Source organism: Phyllobates terribilis, unplaced genomic scaffold (assembly GCF_046119375.1).
Source record: "Phyllobates terribilis strain yellow unplaced genomic scaffold, ASM4611937v1 Scaffold_11__3_contigs__length_659146591, whole genome shotgun sequence".
NCBI lineage: Eukaryota > Metazoa > Chordata > Amphibia > Anura > Dendrobatidae > Phyllobates > Phyllobates terribilis.
In genome coordinates, this window is record NW_027362771.1 from 142,856,904 (window position 1) to 142,878,565 (window position 21,662).

Here is a 21,662-nt window from a genome sequence, read left to right on the forward strand (position 1 = left end):
TCTCCCAAAACCTCAACAATTAGCAATTAGTCTCCTCACTTCCCAGACATTTACAGAGTGTCATAAAAAGAAGGAAGGACGCTACACGCTGGTAAACTTTTTTAAGATGTGTTGCTGCTATCAATATCTAAATAAGTTAGTATTTGCAAATTAAGTTGAAAAATGGCTAGCCTTCAAGTTTTGAAAAGTATTCTATGTTCTGTTGTTAATAAAATATGGTTGTAAGACTTCTCATTGCATTCTTGTTCTCTTTACACAGCATCCCATTTTCCATTTTGATTTGAAACAGCATCCCAACTTTTTTGAAATTGGGGTTGTATTTATTTAAATTTATATTCCTGAATCAGTAACATATCAAAGAAAATATAAGATATGTCACAATACATTGTTAAATATGGTAGAATTTTAAGATATAAAATATTCCGAAGAACAGTACTGTGCAAAGTTGTAGGCAGGTGTGGGAAAAATGCTGCAAATTATGAATGATTTTACAACTAGAAGTATAAATAATGTATTTTTATTAATTAACCAAATGCAAAATGAATGAGCAAAATAGAAATGTAAATCAAATAAATATTTGTTGCGACCATACTTTGCCTTCAAAACAGCATCAAAGCATCGATCAAATAATCACTTCTTTTAGGTACACCTACAACTGTTTTTAAGGAATATGGCAGGGAGGTTGTTCCAAACCAATCTTCTGTCGATGTAGATTTGAGCAAATCCTTCTGCCACTTTGTGTAATCCCACACACTCGATGATCTGTGGAGGACATATCACTTCCAGGAGTCCTTGTTCTTTATATTGAAAATAGTTCTTAAAGATATTGACTGTATGTCTAGGATCTTTGTCCTGATACAGAATAAATGTTTAGCTAATCAGACACCGTCCTGATGGTATAGCATGATGATTAAGTATCTGACTGTATTTATCACCACCAAGACACCAAGAAATAGGCCACATTGAGGACTGTAGACCTTCCTGCCAAGTTCCTTCAAAAATCATAAGAATGTGCACATAGAAGGATTGGTGCCAAATATTGATTTAAGATTTCAGTTTTGTTCATTTACTTTGCAGTTTATTAATTTAAAAAATCTAATTATTAAATTAGCACTTCTATTTTTTAAAGCAATCTTACTTTGCAGCATTTTTTCCATACCTGACTAAAATGTTTGCACAGAATTGTATGTGGGTAATTTGGAAATCTCAGACTAATATATTATGCAAAAACTGAACAAACTAAAAGATATACAAATATTGCACAAATAGAATTACCTGAAGATTTGAAATGCCTACTGCTGCAATCATACCGAACATCACCATGAACATCCCTCCAATAACTGGCTCTGGAATGGTTATAAAGATAGCTCCAAATTTTCCAAAGAGACCTAATATAATTAAAAGGATACCTGCAGTCTGCATTACTAAGCGACTTCCAACCTAGAAAAACAAAAATATATCTTGGGCCTTCGTTACACAAGGTTTTTTTGTTTTTTAAAAAAGCACAAAAAAATTAAAACAGCAGTAAAAATAAAGTTAAAACAATTTATGATGAAGAAATACATTTGAAGAACATTATGTGTCAATTCAGGCTTAGTCCAGATCCACACAAGCCAGTTTGGATTTGGTCACTCAACAGAACATTTTGCAAAGGATTATTGTGAGACAACCAGTTTAGAAAGATTTGTGATCATCTTTTATCAGGAAAATGTTTTAATTATTTAAAACCAATAACTATATAAGACCAATTGGTTTATTTTAGTACAGATATCAATTCTTACTGGAAAAAATTTCTAACAAACAAACTTTGGCCATTCCTTGGTGTTCTTTTGACTCCTTCTAAAAACATCTACATATTGCATCCACAGTTAGTGAACTAATGCATTTGTTAGAGACTGGCCTACAAAAAGAAGTGATCACCCTGTTGTCTTTCATACAAATGTACCCTGGTGGTGGGACTATGCTCCAAAGCATGAATGAGCCGACCACCAACACTGGACACATTATGAAAGTAATTAAAATGAAGATCAAGGGCACCACAGCAATTCTAGGACAGCAATATCTAGATGCAGGAATATTTTTTTTATAATTATTCTACAATCACTACCTTTTAACAGGATCACTTGATAGTAAGCTAAGTGTTCAGGGCAGCATGGTGGCTAAGTGGTTAGCACTGTTTCTTTGAAGCACTGGGGTCCTGGGTACAAATCCCATCAAGGACAGCATCTGTAAGGAGTTTGTATGTTCTCCCAGTGTTTTCACGGGTTTAATCTGGGTAATCCAGTTTCCTCCCACACTCCAAATACATAATGGTAGGGAATTTAGATTGTGAACCCCAATGGGGACAGGGACGATAATGTCTGTAAAGTGCAATGGAATATGATGGCACTATAAAAGTAATGCATAATAAATAATAATGCATTTCCAAGCTGAACCACTTGAAAATTATCTGAAATCTGTCTGGCAAACCTGACTTTAATTTTCCCTGCAAGGGTAGCAATTATTAAGCTTTACATAGTGCATATCCAAATCAATAGGTTTTTGTATCATACAGGAAAGATCTTCAAGAGCGAGAGATGTTCTTTGTAACGGTTCACTACTTTGTGACTATGATCATTACTCCCTGACTCTCTCAAAGGATAAATGAAATTGAGTTTTCTAAACTAGTTGACTGCTTTAAAAAACTTTATCTTACATTTTCTGGGGCAGCTGAATTAAACTGATTGGAAAACCAATGCATAAAATGCATATGATTTTAAATTTGCATACATTTTTCATTTGCTAATCTTAAAAACAAAATGGTATGTTTACCTTTGTAATCCCCAATGCTGCAATATTCTGACTATATGAAGTAGTTCCATTTCCTGTTCCCCAAACACCAGCTAAAATACATCCTAAGCCTTCTATTCCAATTCCACGATTTAATGCATGTGTTGGGGGATTTGGAGCTCCTGATAATTTTGCACACGTGTAATAATCACCTATTGATTCAACAGTAGAAGAAAGTATCCCAGATAGCATCCCCAGCACAGAGGAGAGGCTTACTGTGGGCCAACCCCACTGACCTGAAAGACATTAAAAATGACACAAAGAGAAAATTATATCTAGAATTATAATACTAATGTTCTAGAAGGTTTGGTGAACCCTTAAAATCTTAGCAGGAACTATCTCTGATTACACAGTAAATTGACCACTCACCATCAGTATTTTGATGTAATGCTTAAAAACATACCAGAAGTATATAAAAATGCACAAAAACCTTTGCTAAGTCAACAGTGCAAAGTTCCATGTTATGTTTAAAAATATACTAAGCGCCGCCACTCATATGGCAAACTACAGCACTAGATAAAACAGACAACTGTAGACCATCTAGTTTAAATAATAGACAATTTTTTTTTACTTATTCTTTAGATTTTTCAGTATTGACTTTTTCATATACCCCCATTAATGAAATGACTTTCCAGATAATTGGCTTCCTCTATATATTCTTCAACTTTTTTACAGTTTCGTCTTGCCAAAAGGAACTGGCTTTTTGGAACATTATTTACCCAATCATTTAAAATCAATTAATTTTAATTATTCAAGTATTTACTATTATTTATTTCTATTTATATATCTATATATTTTATAACACATATTAACAAAATAGGAGAGTATGTATGCATTGAATGTAGAGGTTGCATTGATAATTTCATGTTCCTACCAAACTACTAAATATATATCAACCAATTATTATGATTTAATAATGATTACTTTGTTTAACAATTTAATATTTTTTAAAAAACAATATATTTTTTGTTTCTAGATATACACTTACCGTATTTTTTGGACCATAAGACGCCCATTTTCCCCCCCAAATTTGGGAGGAAAATGGGAAGTGCGTCTTATGGTCCGGGTGGGAGAAGGGAGTGCCCCAACAGCGGGGGTTTGCAGTGGTGGTTGAGTGGGATCACAGGGTCCCTCCCACCCTCAAGACCCCGGCAGTGACAGAAGCGGTGAGATGCTGCAGGGCCGGTGTCGACAGTCAGACAGAGCGGAGTGCATTGCTTTTTCGGTGGCAGTGGCTATCCTCCTGAAGCCGTGATATACAGGGAAATTTCTCTGAGGCCCACAGCTTGAGATGGCTGCGGAGATCCTAGTCTGCGTATACTGCGGCTCGGACATTTCCCTGTAGATCATGGCTTCAGGAAGATGGCTGCTGTTGCAGCAGCCGCGGCGATCTTTCTGATGGTTCTGTTCAATTGGTGGACATACATTGAATTTCGGATTGTGCTATATGCACAAGATACTGGTTTTGAAAATGAATGAAAACACAGGACATTTATTACACACAGAGTTCTAATGTGAATGATTAACCCTTTGTAGGAACTGTTTATACCAGACAGAACCAATTGATTGGTAAGCTGTATTATTTTTGTTTCTATTTTGTCTCTTGTACTATTTTCTTTTTCTTATTTTCCTTTTTTAATACCAACTTTGCATGTACTGCTATAGTCATAGACTCATTGGATTCTGGTAGAGTTGTGCATTTTGTGGTTAATGCATGGTATTCAAGCAAGTTTATTTTGAGAAAGTTCCTTATTAATTATTGACATTATGCCTTCAATGGTGGAAATTGCACAGGATAAAAAGTCTGAAATCATACCAAAATCAACCCAAAACTTTGTCACATTTGTCTTCTCACACCATAATAGACAACAGGTAAAAAAGGAAATGTGATTGGGTTGTAAACTTTTAAACTAATTTAGCAAAGTGTAAATTAGTGGTGTAAATGTACAACTGCTGAATACAGACAAAGAAAAATTCAACCAGTCTGTAAATTCCAATTAAAGTAGGTTTATTAAAGTGTGTGCTTTTTAATACATTAGACCCAACCACCAATTTAATTGACATAAAATACCCCATTAATGAATGTGGGCTATTGTATGTACACTGATTCATATTTTCCCTTGGACTTACAATAAAAATCTGGGGGTCTAAGGTTGAATATTTCTCCTTCCGCAGAGTGCCAAACTGGTGTAAGGAGACTTATAGGCCACACATTGCTCCTCTAGGAATTTAGGTTCATTAAAGGGTTGATATTGATTTTAAGAATTGCTAGTGCTACATCCATAGGTTGCACCAGAGATTAAGTCCTCTTTCTTCTGAAGAGGCTATTTATCTATTGAAAATCATAAGATCAAACATTAAATTATACATGCATAAATCATTCATCAGTAATCTTGCACATTGACCTTGAACTGTCAAAAAACCTACGAATCACTTTGGGATAGAAAATATGTTTTTTTTTGTTTTAATTTTTTTAATATTTACTAGTGATGAGCGAGCACTAAAATGCTCGGGTGCTCAAAGCTCGGGTCGAGCACATTGGAATACTCGGGTGCTCGACCCGCGCAACCAGCCCAATGTAAGTCTATGGGAAACTCGAGCATTTTTTTGGCGGTCCCCCCCGGCGGTCTGCAGAAGGTCAAAAGTTGTCCAAATCGATGGGAACAGTGCTCAATTAAATGTCAGGCAGGCAGAATATATAGGCAGACAGGCAGGCAGGGTATATAGGAGGGTGCATGAAAAACATAGCAGGGCACTTGGAACACACTAGTGCCCTCCGATTTTCATGCACCCCTCTCTTTAAAATAGCCGGCCGGCCATTCATCAGCTGCATACACCGGTACCCGACAATTTAGAACAGAAAGAATAGAGCATCACACATAGATTAAATAGATAGAAACATGTCAGTCACATATATAATAAGTACAGTGGCAGTGTTGGTTACTGTACTTGTTATTTAGTGTTAAAATAAAGTATTTATTAAAAAAAATAATCGTGTTTTTGTCTCTTTAAAAAAGCCGGCCGGCAATTCATCAGCGACATACATCGGTACCTGACAATTTAGAACAGAAAGAATAGAGCATCACACAAAGATCAAATAGATAGAAACAGGTCAGTCACATATATAATAAGTACAGTGACAGTGTTGGTTACTGTACTTGTTATTTAGTGTTAAAATAAAATATTTATTAAAAAAAAAACTGGTTCATGTCCAATGAACTCAGCTCACCTCATGCACGTCACTGACAGCGAGGGAGAATTCTCTTGCGCATGTGGTGCTGACAAATGACGTCACCGCTTGAGCAGGGGAATTCACCCACGCTGGGACGGCATTGAGATGGCAGGCTGGATGGTAGCAGAACGCTGCCATCCAGCATGTCATCCTTCAGAGACACTGCAGAGCGCAGGCATGCTTGCGCTATGCAGTGTCTCTGAAGGATGACAAGCTGGATGGCAGCGTTCTGCTACCATCCAGCCTGCTGCCATCCAGCTTGTCATCCTTCACTTCCTCTTGAGAAACCTGTCCTGTGACAGCGAAATGTGCGTCGAGGTGCGCCTGCTACCCTGAGGGTCCCCCCCTTCCCTGCATTTCCATCCACTTTGCTGTAAGTATATACTGTTTCCTACCTGGTAAGTGGGGTTTTCCCACAACCATTTGGGCCACTACTGCAGTGGTGAGTGTGGCTTTAAATTTTGATGAAGGCCCTGGACCAACGGGGGGCCCACTCGCTGTTAAGGACAACACTGCCTGCTGGTATCAGTTCTACGTAGCATCTATAATGGAGTTGCTCCTGTTAGGGGATGATGTCATTGGAAGGGGCGGGGCCTCTTCCAGTTCAGTGTGGACCCAATGCTAGGATGCAGTGTGGTGTTGCTGATGCTACTGGAGATGAGGTGATACTTCACTACAGATCCTGAGAGGACTGAGGATCTGCATCATGGGTCTGTATGGAGATGGAAATTATGTATTTTAATTTTTTATATATAAGACTAAGTTGAAGCGGTCTGATACTGTGTTTTGGGGGCACAAAATAGTGGATCAGGTTACTACATGGAGGGTTGCATGTCATTTGTCTTGCACAGGGAATGTGCAGAAGTTGCACGCACGGTTCGGCAGGTTGTGGGGGCTTGCATAAGTAAGGGGGTGATGCTGCACGTTTAGGTCTTGAATAGATATGAGCGTTGTTCGACTCGAACTGTTCGCCAATCTCAAATTCGAGCTGTTTTGGGTGGTGTTCGAGCCGTTCGGCGAACACGAACGATTTGAGAAAAATTCGGCTGTTCGAGGTTATGTTCGATAACTGTTCGTGCACCAAAATCATAACTGGATTTTTTCTCAGTAATGATGAAAATTAATGTTAATACGCAGTTTGAGTGTACAGCGGGGCGGGGGGAGGGGCAGGGGATGGATCTCTGCAGGAATAATGAAGATCTCCATTTTTTTTTCTCTTTCCCGCATTTACAGTGGGGAGGTGCAGTCTGTCAGCCTATCAGCAGCGCACACACGGAGCAAAGTGCTTTTTTTCACACAAGCAAGGGCATGTGTCATTGGCAGTGTATGTCACATGTCCTTGCCCTATAAGACCCAGCCATTTTCCCCGTCGCCACCATTTTCTCACTGCTGCAGCTGCGTGTTAGATGGCACCGCTGTTGCTGTGTGTGCTATACCTTGTTAATTTCAAGCCAATTTTCGCACAAATCTACAGATAGCTTGGGAGTAGGGAATAGTTGTGATTGCAGTCCTTTTAAGGACTAGGTTACAGCATTTCCTTCGACTTTTATCAGGCAGGTCTGTGCTCTTAAATAGATAGGTTGTGGGAGTAAAGACTAATTGTAATTGGAGTCCTTTTCAGGACTAAGTTACATCAGTTCCTATCAGTTTTTGCCAGGCAGGCCTGTGCCAGTGCTGTACAAGTTTTTTTCACAGCATTTGGCTGAATCTAGCAAAGCTAATCCTTTTTGGCCTATTGCAGAGTGTGTTAGTCAGTGGAGTAGCCTATCTGTGTTGCAAGATACACCACCTGTGTATAGAATACCAATTTTTTTACTGCACCTAGTGAAGTAAAACCTTTTGGGCATAGCATGATTCTATTAGTCCATCTATACTGACCTCCATAAGGTTGCAAATTGATTATAATTTTTTTCTGCATCTAGCTCTGAAAAAATATTTGGGCTTCTAGCAGTGTGTGGGACTTGGTCTATTAGTCCATCTATACTGACCTCCATCAGGTTGCAAATTAAAAATATTTTTTTGTCTGCATCTAGCTCTGAAAAAATATTTGGCCTTCTAGCAGTGTGTGGGACTTGTTCTACTAGTCCATGTATACTGACCTCCATCAGGTTGCAAACTGAATATAATTTTTTTCTGCATCTACCTCTGAAAAAATATTTGGGCTTCTAGCAGTGCGTGGGACTTGTTTTATAAGTCCATCTATACTGACCTCCATCAGGTTGCAAATTAAAAATAATTTTTATCTGCATCTAGCTCTGAAAAAATATTTGGCCTTCTAGCAGTGTGTGGGACTTGTTCTATTAGTCCATCTATACTGACCTCCATCAGGTTGCAAATTGAATATAATTTTTTTCTGTATCTAGCTCTGAAAAAATATTTGTCCTTCTAGCAGTGTGTGGGACTTGTTCTACTAGTCCATCTATACTGACCTCCATCAGGTTGCAAATTCAAAATAATTTTTTTCTGCATCTACCTCTGAAAAAATATTTGGGCTTCTAGCAGCGTGTGGGATTTGTTTTATTAGTCCATCTATACTGACCTCCATCAGGTTGCAAATTAAAAATAATTTTTATCTGCATCTAGCTCTGAAAAAATATTTGGCCTTCTAGCAGTGTGTGGGACTTGTTCTATTCGTCCATCAATACTGACCTCCATCAGGTTGCAAATTAAAAATATTTTTTTGTCTGCATCTAGCTCTGAAAAAATATTTGGCCTTCTAGCAGTGTGTGGGACTTGTTCTATTAGTCCATCTATACTGACCTCCATCAGGTTGCAAACTGAATATAATCTTTTTCTGCATCTACCTCTGAAAAAATATTTGGGCTTCTAGCTGTGTGTGGGACTTGTTTTATTAGTCCACCTATACTGACCTCCATCAGGTTGCAAATTGAATATAATTTTTTTCTGCATCTAGCTCTGAAAAAATATTTGTCCTTCTAGCAGTGTGTGGGACTTGTTCTACTAGTCCATCTATACTGACCTCCATCAGGTTGCAAACTGAATATAATTTTTTTCTGCATCTACCTCTGAAAAAGTATTTGGGCTTCTAGCAGTGTGTGGGACTTGTTTTATTAGTCCATCTATACTGACCTCCATCAGGTTGCAAATTAAAAATGTTTTTTATCTGCATCTAACCCAGCCAATAGTTTTGGCCTAATACCACAGTTTGGCCACTCAGCTCTGCTCGGTTCCCATCCATTGTTTTTTTGTGCAAACAACTCCAGAGTTGTGAATTAGTTAACCACCAAAATGAGTGGAAAAAGGCCTGCTGCTGGTGGAAAGGGGAATAGGCGTGTTGGGAAGGGGAAAAAAGGTTGTGTCCGTGTGGTAGGTGTTAAAGCAACAGTAACATCTGCAGAAGAAAGACCATCTTCCAGCCAAACTAAAATGTCTACTTCTTTCACCGGACAATGTGATAAGATCCCTTTCTTACGGCCACGCCAATCGCTACAAATTCCAGATGAGGCACAAAAACAGCAGGTGCTTCAACGGATATCAAGTGTTCCTTTAAGTGGGCTCTCCTCCACATCAACTTCAACATCACAAATACTCCAGTCCTCAAAGGAGTCACCCCAATCGCAATTGCTTCCTCACAGCTCCCAAATCTCCAGCTGCCCGTCTGAGTATGAGGTAGAACAGATGGTTGAGTCTGCAGAGCTGTTTACTCATACTATAGCCTGGGAATCAGAGGTCGGCTCCAGCGCTTCTGTGAATCCAGACGAAGAAATGATCTGCACTGATGCCCAGAATCTTTATGAGTCGGATCCAGGACCAGACGCTGAAGGTTCTGACCATAATGTAGACCCTCATTCCCAAACTGTAACTCCTGTTGGTGGAGACAATGAGGAAGATGATGATGAGACTCAAATACCTGATTGGAGCGACAACTTTAGTTTTTTGTCAGGGCAGGAACAGGTTGGCTCTGAGGACGACGTGTGTGATAATGCACAGGGTGATGATGATGAGGTTGGAGATCCCACTTACTGTCAACCCACAGTCAGCCAAGAGATGAGGTCAGCAGAGGAGGTGGAGGAGAATGCTAGTGATGACGAGGTCAGGTTGCGCCTTCCTGGACAGAGACGTAGTACTGGAAGCACGTCAACAACTGCATCCTCAAACACAACTCTGCCTCTCACCACAAGTCGTGGTGGCTCTTCAGGTCGCATGGGTGCAAAGCCTTGCATAGCCTGGGCATTTTTTCAGATCGATAAAGATGACCCAACTCGTGTTATCTGTAACATTTGTCAGCAAAAGCCAAGTAGAGGCCAAAAAATACATAGTTTGAGTACTTCATGCATGAACCGGCACATGGACAAGAAGCATAAGTTGCAGTGGGAAGCTCACTGTGCTACAATGCGGCCTAGCCGGCCGGGCCAACCACCGTCTGCCATATCTTGTGCAACCTCGGCCTCTTCATCCTCTGTGACAGGGGGGACAACAGTCACACCTGTTTTGGGGCGCAGACCTGCCACCTCTTTACCCGCAACAGCCAGCGTGATTGGCAGGTCATCATTTTCTTTGGAGGTGGTAACACCAGCTGGTGTTGAGCGCTGTCCGACATCGATAGCACCACCTTTGGATCAAGGCAACCTAACATGTCCGCCTGCATCTTCCTCACATACCGGCAGTTTGCCGGGGACACCCTTATCAACCCCGTCTAAGCACAATAGCCAGCCCTCGGTCCCTCAGATGTGGACAAGTAAAAGACCATTTCCTCCTAGCCATGAGAAAGCTAAGAGGTTGAATTTCACCATCTGCAAGCTCTTGGCTACAGAAATGCTGCCTTTCCACCTGGTGGACACAGAGGATTTTCGAGACCTTATGTCCGTCGCAGTGCCCCAGTACCAGATGCCCATTCGGCACTACTTCTCAAAGAAAGGTGTGCCTGCTCTCCACCAGCATGTCGCACACAACATCACCGCTTCTTTGAGAAACTGTGTGTGTGACAGGGTGCATTTCACCACAGACACTTGGACGAGTAGGCATGGACAGGGGCGTTACATGTCACTGACTGGGCACTGGGTAACTATGGTGACTGCAGGACAAGGGGCTGCTGTCCAAGTCTTGCTGTCCCCACGAGTTGTGCGTCAATCCTCTTTATGTCAAAGTTCCTCCACTGCTTCTGCCTCCTCAACCTCCTCTCGGTCCTCCACCTGCACCCAAAGCCTGTCTGGTCATGCCACAAGCTTTCTAACTGCGCAGAAGGGATCCTGCACACCTCCTTACTATGCTGGCAGTAGGGCTCAACGTCATCAGGCGGTTTTTACTTTGAAATGTCTGGGAAATGTGAGTCACACAGCTGAGGAGTTGTGGTCAGCTCTGGAGAACCAATTTCATGAATGGTTGTCTCCACTGGACCTGAAACCAGGGAAGGCCGTGTGCGACAATGCTGCAAACCTGGGTGCGGCCCTTTACCGGGGCAATGTCACACACGTGCCTTGTATGGCTCACGTGTTGAACCTGGTTGTCCAGCAAAGTTAAGCCCACTATCCCGGACTAGATGGCCTTCTGCAGAGGGCACGGTCGCTGTGTGCTCACTTCTGCCGTTCGCATCCCGCAGCTCAGCGACTTACATCTCTACAGAAGTCGTTGGGCCTGCCACTTCACCGGCTAAAATGCGATGTGCCTACCCGGTGGAATTCAACTCTGCACATGTTGCAGCAACTGTGGCAGCACCGACAAGCCCTGGTGCAATACGTTCTGACGTATAGCCTGGGCCAACGAGATCCAGAGGTGGGGCAAATCACGCTGGAGGAGTGGTCTCAGATCAGGGACCTATGCACCCTTCTGCACAGTTTTGAAATGGCGACGAAGATGTTTAGTGCTGACGATGCCATTATCAGCATGACTATTCCGGTGATTTACATGCTGGAGCACATGTTAAACAGAATTCGGAGTCAGGTGGTGGCACAAGAGGAGGTGGAGGAAGTAGAGGAGGAGGAGTTGTATGCGTATGGGCTAATATCTGCAAGGTCCAGACGGTCGGCAACACCAAGGCGGCAGGCATGTGAGGGTGGGGGAGATGGTTTTACCAGGGCGCATGGTAGCAGCCAAACTAGTGAGGAAGGTGCAGGAGCCCAGGAAGAAGTGGATGACGAACTGATGGAAGACTCATCAGATGAGGGAGACCTTGATCACATTTCTGTTGTGCGAGGTTGGGGGGAGAGGACAGAGGAAGGAAGCATGATTGTTACCTCGCCACCAACACAACAGGGACTTGGTGCTCCTGGATGCGCAACACACATGAGTGCCTTCTTGCTGCACTACCTGCAACATGACCCTCGAATTGTGAGAATTAGAAATAATCCTGACTACTGGGTTGCCACACTGTTAGATCCCCGGTACAAAAGTAAATTTGCAGAAATTATTCCTGCCATAGAAATGGATGCACGCATGCAGGAGTATCAGCAGAGACTGTTGCAGAATCTTACATGTGCTTTTCCACAAAATACCAGTGGTGCACGTAGTGAATCTCACAGTTCCAACTTGCCAACCGTGGGACCGTCGAGTGTTCAGCACTCAAACCATAACAGAAACACAGTATCTGCTGGTAACATCAATTTTGCGGATCATTTCACCACTTTTTTTGCCCATCCTTTGCAAGGCCACAGGAGACAAGAAGTCTGACACATAGTCAACGCCTAGAGATGATGGTACAGGAGTATCTCCAAGTAAACATTGAAGCCATGACTGTGTCACTGGACCCTTGCTCTTTTTGGGCTTCCAATCTGGATAAATGGTCAGAGCTAGCCACTTACGCCTTGGAGATCTTGTCATGCCCCGCAGCCAGCGTTCTGTCTGAACGTGTGTTCAGCGCTGCTGGTGGTGTGCTGACAGAAAAGCACACGCGGCTCTCCACTGATAATGTAGACAGACTCACGTTTATAAAGATAAACAAATCATGGATCCGAAACGACTTTTCTACCCTTGTGTCATCCTGGGGAGAGTAAAAGCTTGATGATTGGTTAAAATCACCTCACTAACCATTTTAAGCTTTCAAATTACTAATCATGTTTATCTGTAACTTGGCTGGAAAATAATTTGGGCTTTGTAGCAGTGTGCAGTACTGATTCTATTAGGCCATCTATACTAAGCTCCACCAGATTTAAAATTAATAATAATTTTTAGCTGCATCTAGCCCGGAAAATAATTTTAGAGCTCCGAGATGCGCAAGACACATAAGTGCCTTCTTGCTGCACTACCTGCCACATGACCCTCAGATTGTCAGAATTCGAAGTAATCCTGACTACTGGGTTGCCACACTCTTAGATCCCCCACACTCTTCGATCAACCTTTTCATTTTAATAAAGACCAAAAAAATGGTCATTTTTGAAATTCTAAGCGTTAGCAGGTTATTAGAAACTGAAATCCAACAGCTTTCAACTCAAAACTTTATTCTAGGTGATGTTACATTTGCACATAGGACCCCTTGTTCGAAAGGAGCTTCTGAACTCTCTCGTCCATTGAATTTGTCAGGTTTTGGATGGTTTCTGCTTCAATTGTTTTGCATGAGGACAGAATTCCCTCCCAGAGCTGTTGCTCAGATGTGAACTGCCTCCCGCCATCATAGACACTCCTTTTGATGATGCTCCAGAGGTTCTGAATGGGGTAGAGGTCAGGGAAGCATGGGGGTCACACCATAAGTTTGTCCCCTTTTATGCCCATATCAGCCAGAGATGCAGATGTTTTATGTGCAGCATGAGACGGTGCATTATCATGCATAAAAATGATCTTGCTGTGGAATACACGGTTCTTCTTCTTGAACCATGGCAGGAAGTGCTGTTTGAGAAACTCCACATACATTATGGAGTTCATCTTTACCCCTTCAGGGATCCTAAAGGGGCCGACAATCTCTCTCCCCATGATTCCAGCCCAAAACATTACTCCCCCTCCTCCTTGTTGGCGCTGTAGCCGTGTTTGTGTGGGGTGTCCATCAACCAGCCATCCTCCACTTCATCCATCTGGACCATCGAGCGTTGCATGGTACTCATCCATGAACAAAACAGTTTTGAAATCAGTCTTCATGTAATGTTTGGCCCACTGGAGCCGTTTCTGCTTGTAAGAAGTGGATAGAGGAGGTCGACAGGATGGCGTATGCACAGCTGCAAACCTCTGAAGAACCCAGCATCTTTTTGTTCGGGGGACGTTGGAGGCACCAGCAGCTTCAAAAACTTGTCTGCTGCTATAACAAGGCTTTTTTGCCGCTGCTCTTTTAACCTGACGTAATTGCCTGTAGGAAAGAGTCCTCAATTTGCCCTCATAAGCACGCACACGTGTGTACTGTGAATCAGCTACATACTTGTTAATTGCCAAGACACTTCATCCTGATCATCGCACAATGTTGATTGTAGTCATGCCTTGACCTAAACACTCCACAATTTGTTGCTTCTCAGCAGCCGACACATCCTTTTTCGTTCCCATTTTGGCAGAAAATGTAGGCTGCTTAATAATGTGGGAGAGCCTTCTTAAGTAGTCTTGCCTTTCATTGGACACACCTGCCAAACTAATTAGCACAGGTGTCTGCAATTGCTTACAGTGATATAAAGAGCCCTGACACACATCACCATCAATGAGTTTAACTGACAAACAAACAAATTCTTCCCTTATCACTCCTAAACACTTTTTGCATAATAATTTGGAACACAGTGTACATGTGCTTTTCCACAAAACACAAGTGGTTCACGTAGTGAATCTTACAGTTCTAACTTGCCAACCGTGGTCTGTATGGAGTTGTTCAATAAAGGGCCCAAAATTAAGATAACATAGATGGGAGAGGTCTCTATGAATAGGAATTCCTAAGTATTTGATACCCTGTGAGGGCCAGGCAAAGGGAAAGTTGGACTGGATGGAATCCTGTATGGATTTGGGGAGGGAGACATCGAGGGCCTCAGACTTCGCTGCATTGATTTTAAAATTTGACCATGTAACAAAGTGATCTATTTCAGCCATAACAGCAGGGATGGATATATGTGATTGAGTGATATATACTAGGACATCATCAGCAAATAGAGAGCACTTGTACTCGGTGCCTCCCACCCTCAATCCACCTAATATTGGGGTTATGGCGAATTGATGAGGGCAGGTGCTCCGTCACTAGGATGTATAAGAGATGGGACAGAGGACATCCCTGCCTTGTCCCATTGGTGATTATGAAAGGTGATGAAAATGTTCTGACGCGCCCCCTGGGCCTTGGGACATCCGGAGCCGGACCCTTTTTGGTGGATGCTGGTGGTTGTAGTCTTCGTGGCGGCGACCCGGTTCCGTGGCTCAGGGCGGTCAAACCAGTGGCAGAACTATTTATGTGGTTTTGATGTTTAAATGTCCGACTACGCCACCCGTGGATTGCGGTCAGAGTGAACCGCCGCTGCAGGGCAGACCGCTGAGGCTGGTGTTGTGGGTGCAGCAGAGCGTAGCATAACTCCCCAAGGGAGTAGTATAGCCTCAGGGCAGTGTATGCGGAGGATGGGGGTGATGGTGCAGGGCAGCAGCAGTAACGACACGGAGTCTGTGATGCAGTCCAGGGCCTTTACTCACAGTTCTTATTATCCAGACCACGTCTGCAGGTAACGGCTGCCCACGTCGTACTGTGCTCACCAGGTGAGGGGCTCAGACAACTCCCAGATAACTTTGGAGTGCTTCACAGGACCCCCTTTGTGTGTCCTTTGTCTGGCCTTTCTTACCAACCCTTCTGTCCGGCTGCATCGGGCCTCCTCTTGGTAAACTTGGCGCCAGTTTCCCTGACCCTATGTGGTGCCTTCCTAGCGGGTGTAGCGAGGGGCTGCGCCACATAAAATGTCACAGCCTCCGGTTTCTAGCTGAGGGTCGTTTCCCGCCTCCACTAGTTTCGGGGACCGGTCTCCCCCTTTGGCCTGACCCCTCCACGCAGGTGGATTCGGGCGTGCGGTGGCGACTCGCCCGTCCGAACCCCTGAGATCCCTTCGTTCCTAGTCCCTGGAGCCTTCTCCGCTCCTCTTCCTTCCTTCTCCCTCTTCCAGGCCTGGGCCTCTGTTACTAGGCCCGCCTCCGGAGCAGAGCTCATGCAGAGCCCCTGCTCCCTGTCACTTCTGCTCAGACTTCTCTGCACTGAACTAAGATGGTGCCCACCTTTTATACTCCCTTCTCAATGCACCCAGGAACTGCTTCCTCCCTGCTCCTGCACTACAGGGTTCCCCTTCCTCAGTGTTCCCTCCCCCCACTCCAGCCAGGGACAGGGACTGTCGTGCCCATCTCAGGGGCATATTGGTCGCCCTGTCCCACGGCAATGTGGTGTAATGCATGCAGGTGTCGGGTCCTGATCCACACTCCATCCTTACCTGAGAGTGAGATATCACACCTCTGGGTGAGGTGCAATACCTCTGTACAGGGCCGTGATTTTGGCTATAAAAGGGTCCCCTAGACCCCTACCCCAAACTTTTTAAGAGAATAATATATGGCGTGCCAGGAGACTCTATGGAATGCTTTCTCAGCATCCAACGAGAGTATCTAATTACAAATTTTTAACTGCATCTAGCCCAGGAAATACTTTGTGCCTAGTAGCAGTGTCTGCTAGTCAGCGGATTATCCCGGCTGTTAAGCAAGCTACACACCTGTAGTTTGGACACTTAATTTTTTCAAAGGAAATGCTTCGGGACCACGGGATACTCAGTGAAGAGCATCAGGAGGCACCCCAAGGCATAGGGGCTGGGACTGGCAGTAGGATGCCTTGCGGTGGACAGCCGAGCTCGATCCTTATAAAAGCTTTTTAACTGCAGCAGCTTTAGTGGATGCTACTGGAGCTGGAATTACGCGGCTGCTGGCATGAGACTTGCCCTCCAATAGATCCTTGTAAATGGATTTAAAGTGTATTCATTCAAATTAGAGAGACAATTTAAATTAAAAAGCTTAGAGCTGCCTCCACCACAGGGGGGCTCGCTCGACCCACCAGCGGACAGGCACCAGTATTGGGAGAGGGGGGCTGGCCATCAGGGTTCACCGCGGCTCTGGCACAAACCCGGCGACACGGAGGTGGCACGGGCAGGAGCGGACTGGCCGTGTCGGCTTCTCACTTTTTGGATTTTAGAAGGGCATGACATGCCTATATCTGTGTCTCCCCCTCCTTTTACTCCTCCACCTCTTTTATTTTCGCATGACTATATGTACTTGTCACTTTTCCATGTGTTAGTTATGTCTTCTGAGCAGTTTGTCAGCTTTTGGACACCTTTGAAGGTGTTTTCTATGTGTTTCTATGTGTTTTTGTTTGCCTGCCATCTGTTTTAACGGTGTTCGAAGGTGTTCGACGAACAGTTCGACGAACAGTTCGGCGAACACATGGGTGTTCGACTAACCGAACCGAACTCGAACACTACGGGGGTGGCTCAACACTAGTCTTGAATAAGTAAGGGGGTGATGTTGGAGGTCTTGCACAGCAAAGGGGTGAAGCATGCATGTGCAGTATGTTGTGGGGGCTTGCACAGAGAATGGGTTAATGTTGCATTTTGGGGCCTTGCATAAGTAAGTGAATGATGTTGGGGGATTTGCACAGAGAAAGTATTGATGCATGCATGGTGCTGCATGTTCTGGGGACTTTCACTAGGAAGGGATCAATGTAGAATGTTGTGGGTCTTGCACAGGGAAGGGGGTCATGTTGTAGGTCATTGGTCTTTGCTATGTAATGTGCTGATGCTTCACGCAGAGGGCTGCATGTTGGGGGGTTTACTCAGTGAAGGGGGTGATGCATGCATGGCACTGCATGTTGTAGGGGATTGCATAGGGAAGGGATGTTTCATTTTGGGGGCTTGCATAAGTAAATGGGCAATCTTGAGGGTCTAGCACAGGGAAGTGGGTGATGCATGCATGTGCTGCATGTTGTGGTGGCTTGCACAGGGAATGGGTTAATGTTGCATGTTGGAGCTTCGCATATGTAAGGGGGTGCTGTTGCATTTCATTCCTCTTGCACATGGAATTTGGCTGATGCTGCATGCACAGGGCTGCATGCTGGGGGGCTTACACAGTGAAGGGGTGCATCATGAATAGTAGTATGTGTAAAAGGGGCCCACTGAAACTCTTTCGCCCGGGGCCCATGAAAACCTGGAGCCAGCCCTGAGTCCCAGTCCTTACCAGCTATGCCAGTCTTAATGAATCGCCCCCTAGAGTGGTGGCCAAAAGTATTGGCACCCCTGCAATTCTGTCAGATAATGCTCAGTTTCTTCCTGAAAATGATTGCAATCACAAATTCTTTGGTATTATTATCTTCATTTAATTTGCTTGTGAGGAAAAAACACAAAAGAGAATGAAGCAAAAATCAAATCATTAATCATTTCACACAAAACTCCAAAAATGGGCCAGACAAAAGTATTGGCACCCTCAGCCTAATACTTGGTTGCACAACCTTTAGCCAAAATAACTGCGAACAACCGCTTCCGGTAACCATCAATGAGTTTCTTACAATGCTCTGCTGGAATTGTAGACCATTCTTCTTTGGCAAACTGCTCTAGGTCCCTGATATTTGTAGGGTGCCTTCTCCAAACTGCCATTTTGAGATCTCTCCACAGGTGTTCTATGGGATTCAGGTCTGGACTCATTGCTGGCCACCTTAGAAGTCTCCAGTGCTTTCTCTCAAACCATTTTATAGTGCTTTTGGAAGTGTGTTTTGAGTCATTGTCCTGCTGGAAGACCCATGACCTCTGAGGGAGACACAGGTTTCTCACACTGGGCCCTACATTATGCTGCAAAATTTGTTGGTAGTCTTCAGACTTCATAATGCCATGCACACGGTCAAGCAGTCCAGTGCCAGAGGCAGCAAAGCAACCCCAAAACATCAGGAAACCTCCGCCATGTTTGACTGTAGGGACCGTGTTCTTTTCTTTGAATGCCTCTTTTTTTTTCCTGTACACTCTATGTTGATGCTTTTTCCCAAAAAGCTCTACTTTTGTCTCATCTGACCAGAGAACATTCTTCCAAAACGTTTTAGGCTTTCTCAGGTAAGTTTTGGCAAACTCCAGCCTGGATTTTTTATGTCTTGGGGTAAGAAGTGGGGTCTTCCTGGGTATCCTACCATACAGTCCCTTTTCATTCAGACGCCGATGCATATTACGGGTTGACACAGTTGTACCCTCGGACTGCAGGGCAGCTTGAACTTGTTTGGATGTTAGGCGAGGTTCTTTATCCACCATCCGCACAATCTTGCGTTGAAATCTCTCGTCAATTTTTCTTTTCCTTCCACATCTAGGGAGGAACTTCTTGATGACACTGCGCACGGAAGACACAGGAACATTCAGGTCTTTGGAGATGGACTTGTAGCCTTGAGATTGATCATGCTTCCTCACAATTTGGTTTCTCAAGTCCTTAGACAGTTCTTTGGTCTTCTTTCTTTTCTCCATGCTCAATGTGGTACACACAAGGACACAGGACAGAGGTTGAGTCAACTTTAATCCATGCTAACTGGCTGCAAGTGTGATTTAGTTATTGCCAACACCTGTTAGGTGCCACAGGCAAGTTACAGGTGCTGTTAATTACACGAATTAGAGAAGCATCACATGATTTTTCAAACAGTGGCAATACTTTTGTCCACCCCCTTTTTTAGGTTTGGTGTGGAATTGTATCCAATTTGGCTTTAGGACAATTCTTTTTGTGTTTTGTCATTGAAGACAAATTAAATGAAGAGAATAATACCAAAGAATTTGTGATTGCAATCATTTTCAGGAAGAAACTGAGTATTATCTGACAGAATTGCAGGGGTGCCAATACTTTTGGCTACCACTGTATATACAGGTGCATCTCACTAAATTAGAATATCATCAAAAAGTTAATTTATGTCAGTTCTTCAATACAAAAAGTGAAACTCATATTATATAGAGTCATTACAAAGTGATATATTTCAAGTGTATATTTCTGTTAATGTTGATGATTATGGCTTACAGCCAATGAAAACACAAAAGTAAGTAAATTAAAATAATTAACAAAAAACTCCTGTAAAGGCTTCCTAAGCATTTAAAAAGGTCCCTTAGTCTGTTTCAGTAGGCTCCACAATCATGAGGAAGACTGCTGACTTGACAGATGTCCAGAAGGAGGAAAAGGAGTGGCAGCTGACATTCCATAATTTTCACAAGAAAGTGTGTTCGGGCTCCACTAGTTTACAAACATCCTAGTATTTGGTTTATTGTGCTAAGCGGGATGCAGCAACATTTACAGGAATGGAAATCATTTTTAGCTGCAGAAAATTCAGCAAAAAATTTGCATTTGGTGAATGTGCCATTTTTCTTACTGCAAAATTTATTATGGCACAAGTGTTGTTGGACTACTGCAGACACTACATATGAATAGATTGTCTGCGCTGTCTATTGTTAAAGGGGTTGTCCGGTCTTAAACTACAAGTCTGCAGTCACTCCATGTGACTGCACACTTGTGCATCTTCACATTGCTCGCATTGAAGATTAGAGTAAAAAAAATCGGCCATGTGCACGGCCCCATAGACTAACATTGACCCGAGCATGATCCGATGTTTTGTTGGATTGCACTCGGACTCATAATACGGTCATCTGCACAAACCCTTAGATAGGTGAAGGTTCAGAACTGTAATAAGAGAAATCAAAGACACAATGAGTATGAATCATACATGCACACAAAAACTTGCCTCCAAAATAATCCTCATAATATAGTCTATGAAGTAATGCACAAAATCCAAACAATACATCCAAAATAAAAGAATGCAGTAACAGAATCATAACAAAAATATTAGGAAAAATGTTTTAAAAAAGGTGTCCAAGTGTGCAATGCCCATGAGAATATAACCATTCCACGAGTCAAAATCTGTGATTCATGCAATCTTCAGCAATGTGCATAATGGTGATTGCCATTTTTTGTGATTTGTGTGACTCACTCATTGTTCGATTTCACTGGACCTGCCATTTTCAGTAAATTTGACTCAAATTCGATTTGCAGCGAATCGATTCAGTCATCACTAATCGAAATAGAATTCCCTTTACTCTTATTCTAAGTAAGTCTGTTGGACATTCCACTTTTATCTTGAACTTGTAACCTTGTGCTGTATAATTATACTTTTTTTTAGCAAAGGCTTTGTGAGTAAGTAGAGTTGAGCGGATCTGAGAAAATTTAAATTTGCCTGTTTGCATGGATTTTACCACACTATTTGATCCACAGAGAAGTTATTCTCTGTGATTTTAATGTCTCTCACGGTCCCTGAGCATAATAAACTTAAGATGTAAAAATAAAAGGATTACTTATACTCACCCTCTACTCACCTCTCCCTGTCCGCTGATTGATCCTTTGCGCCTCTGTCACATCACATCAACGGCCCAGGGTTCACTCTAGCCTGGCACTTCTGGCCGTAAGCAGTCCCTGAAGTTAACTTTGCATGTGTATTGAACTCTGGGGCATTCCTCATTCTACAGTAGGACAGAACTTCTGCCCACAAGAAGGCCTCTGAGCATTAAGCAGTAAATTCCAGGACCTGCTGATGGCCAGAAGCCCCAGCCTAGACTGAATGCTGGTGCAATGCAATGGGTGGCACAGAGGACCCAACAGTGAGCAGGGAGCAGCAACAGCGGCCAGAGAGGTTAGCAGGGAGGTGAGTGTATTTTTCTCTTTTTAACCTTTATCCAGC

General features: G+C 43.1%; 1 protein-coding gene across 1 annotated transcript in view; it reads right to left on the minus strand.

The window, feature by feature from the left end:
• The window catches only part of LOC141167233 (solute carrier family 23 member 1-like), a 526,465-nt gene that overhangs the window by 164,983 nt on the left and 339,820 nt on the right, over window positions 1–21,662 (minus strand). Inside the window, exons 7-8 of the mRNA XM_073654677.1 lie at window positions 2,812–3,065; window positions 1,276–1,440 (exon numbers count right to left, since the gene is read on the minus strand). Of these exons, the coding sequence (XP_073510778.1) occupies window positions 1,276–1,440; window positions 2,812–3,065 (419 nt within the window). The remainder of the gene's footprint in view (window positions 1–1,275; window positions 1,441–2,811; window positions 3,066–21,662) is intronic.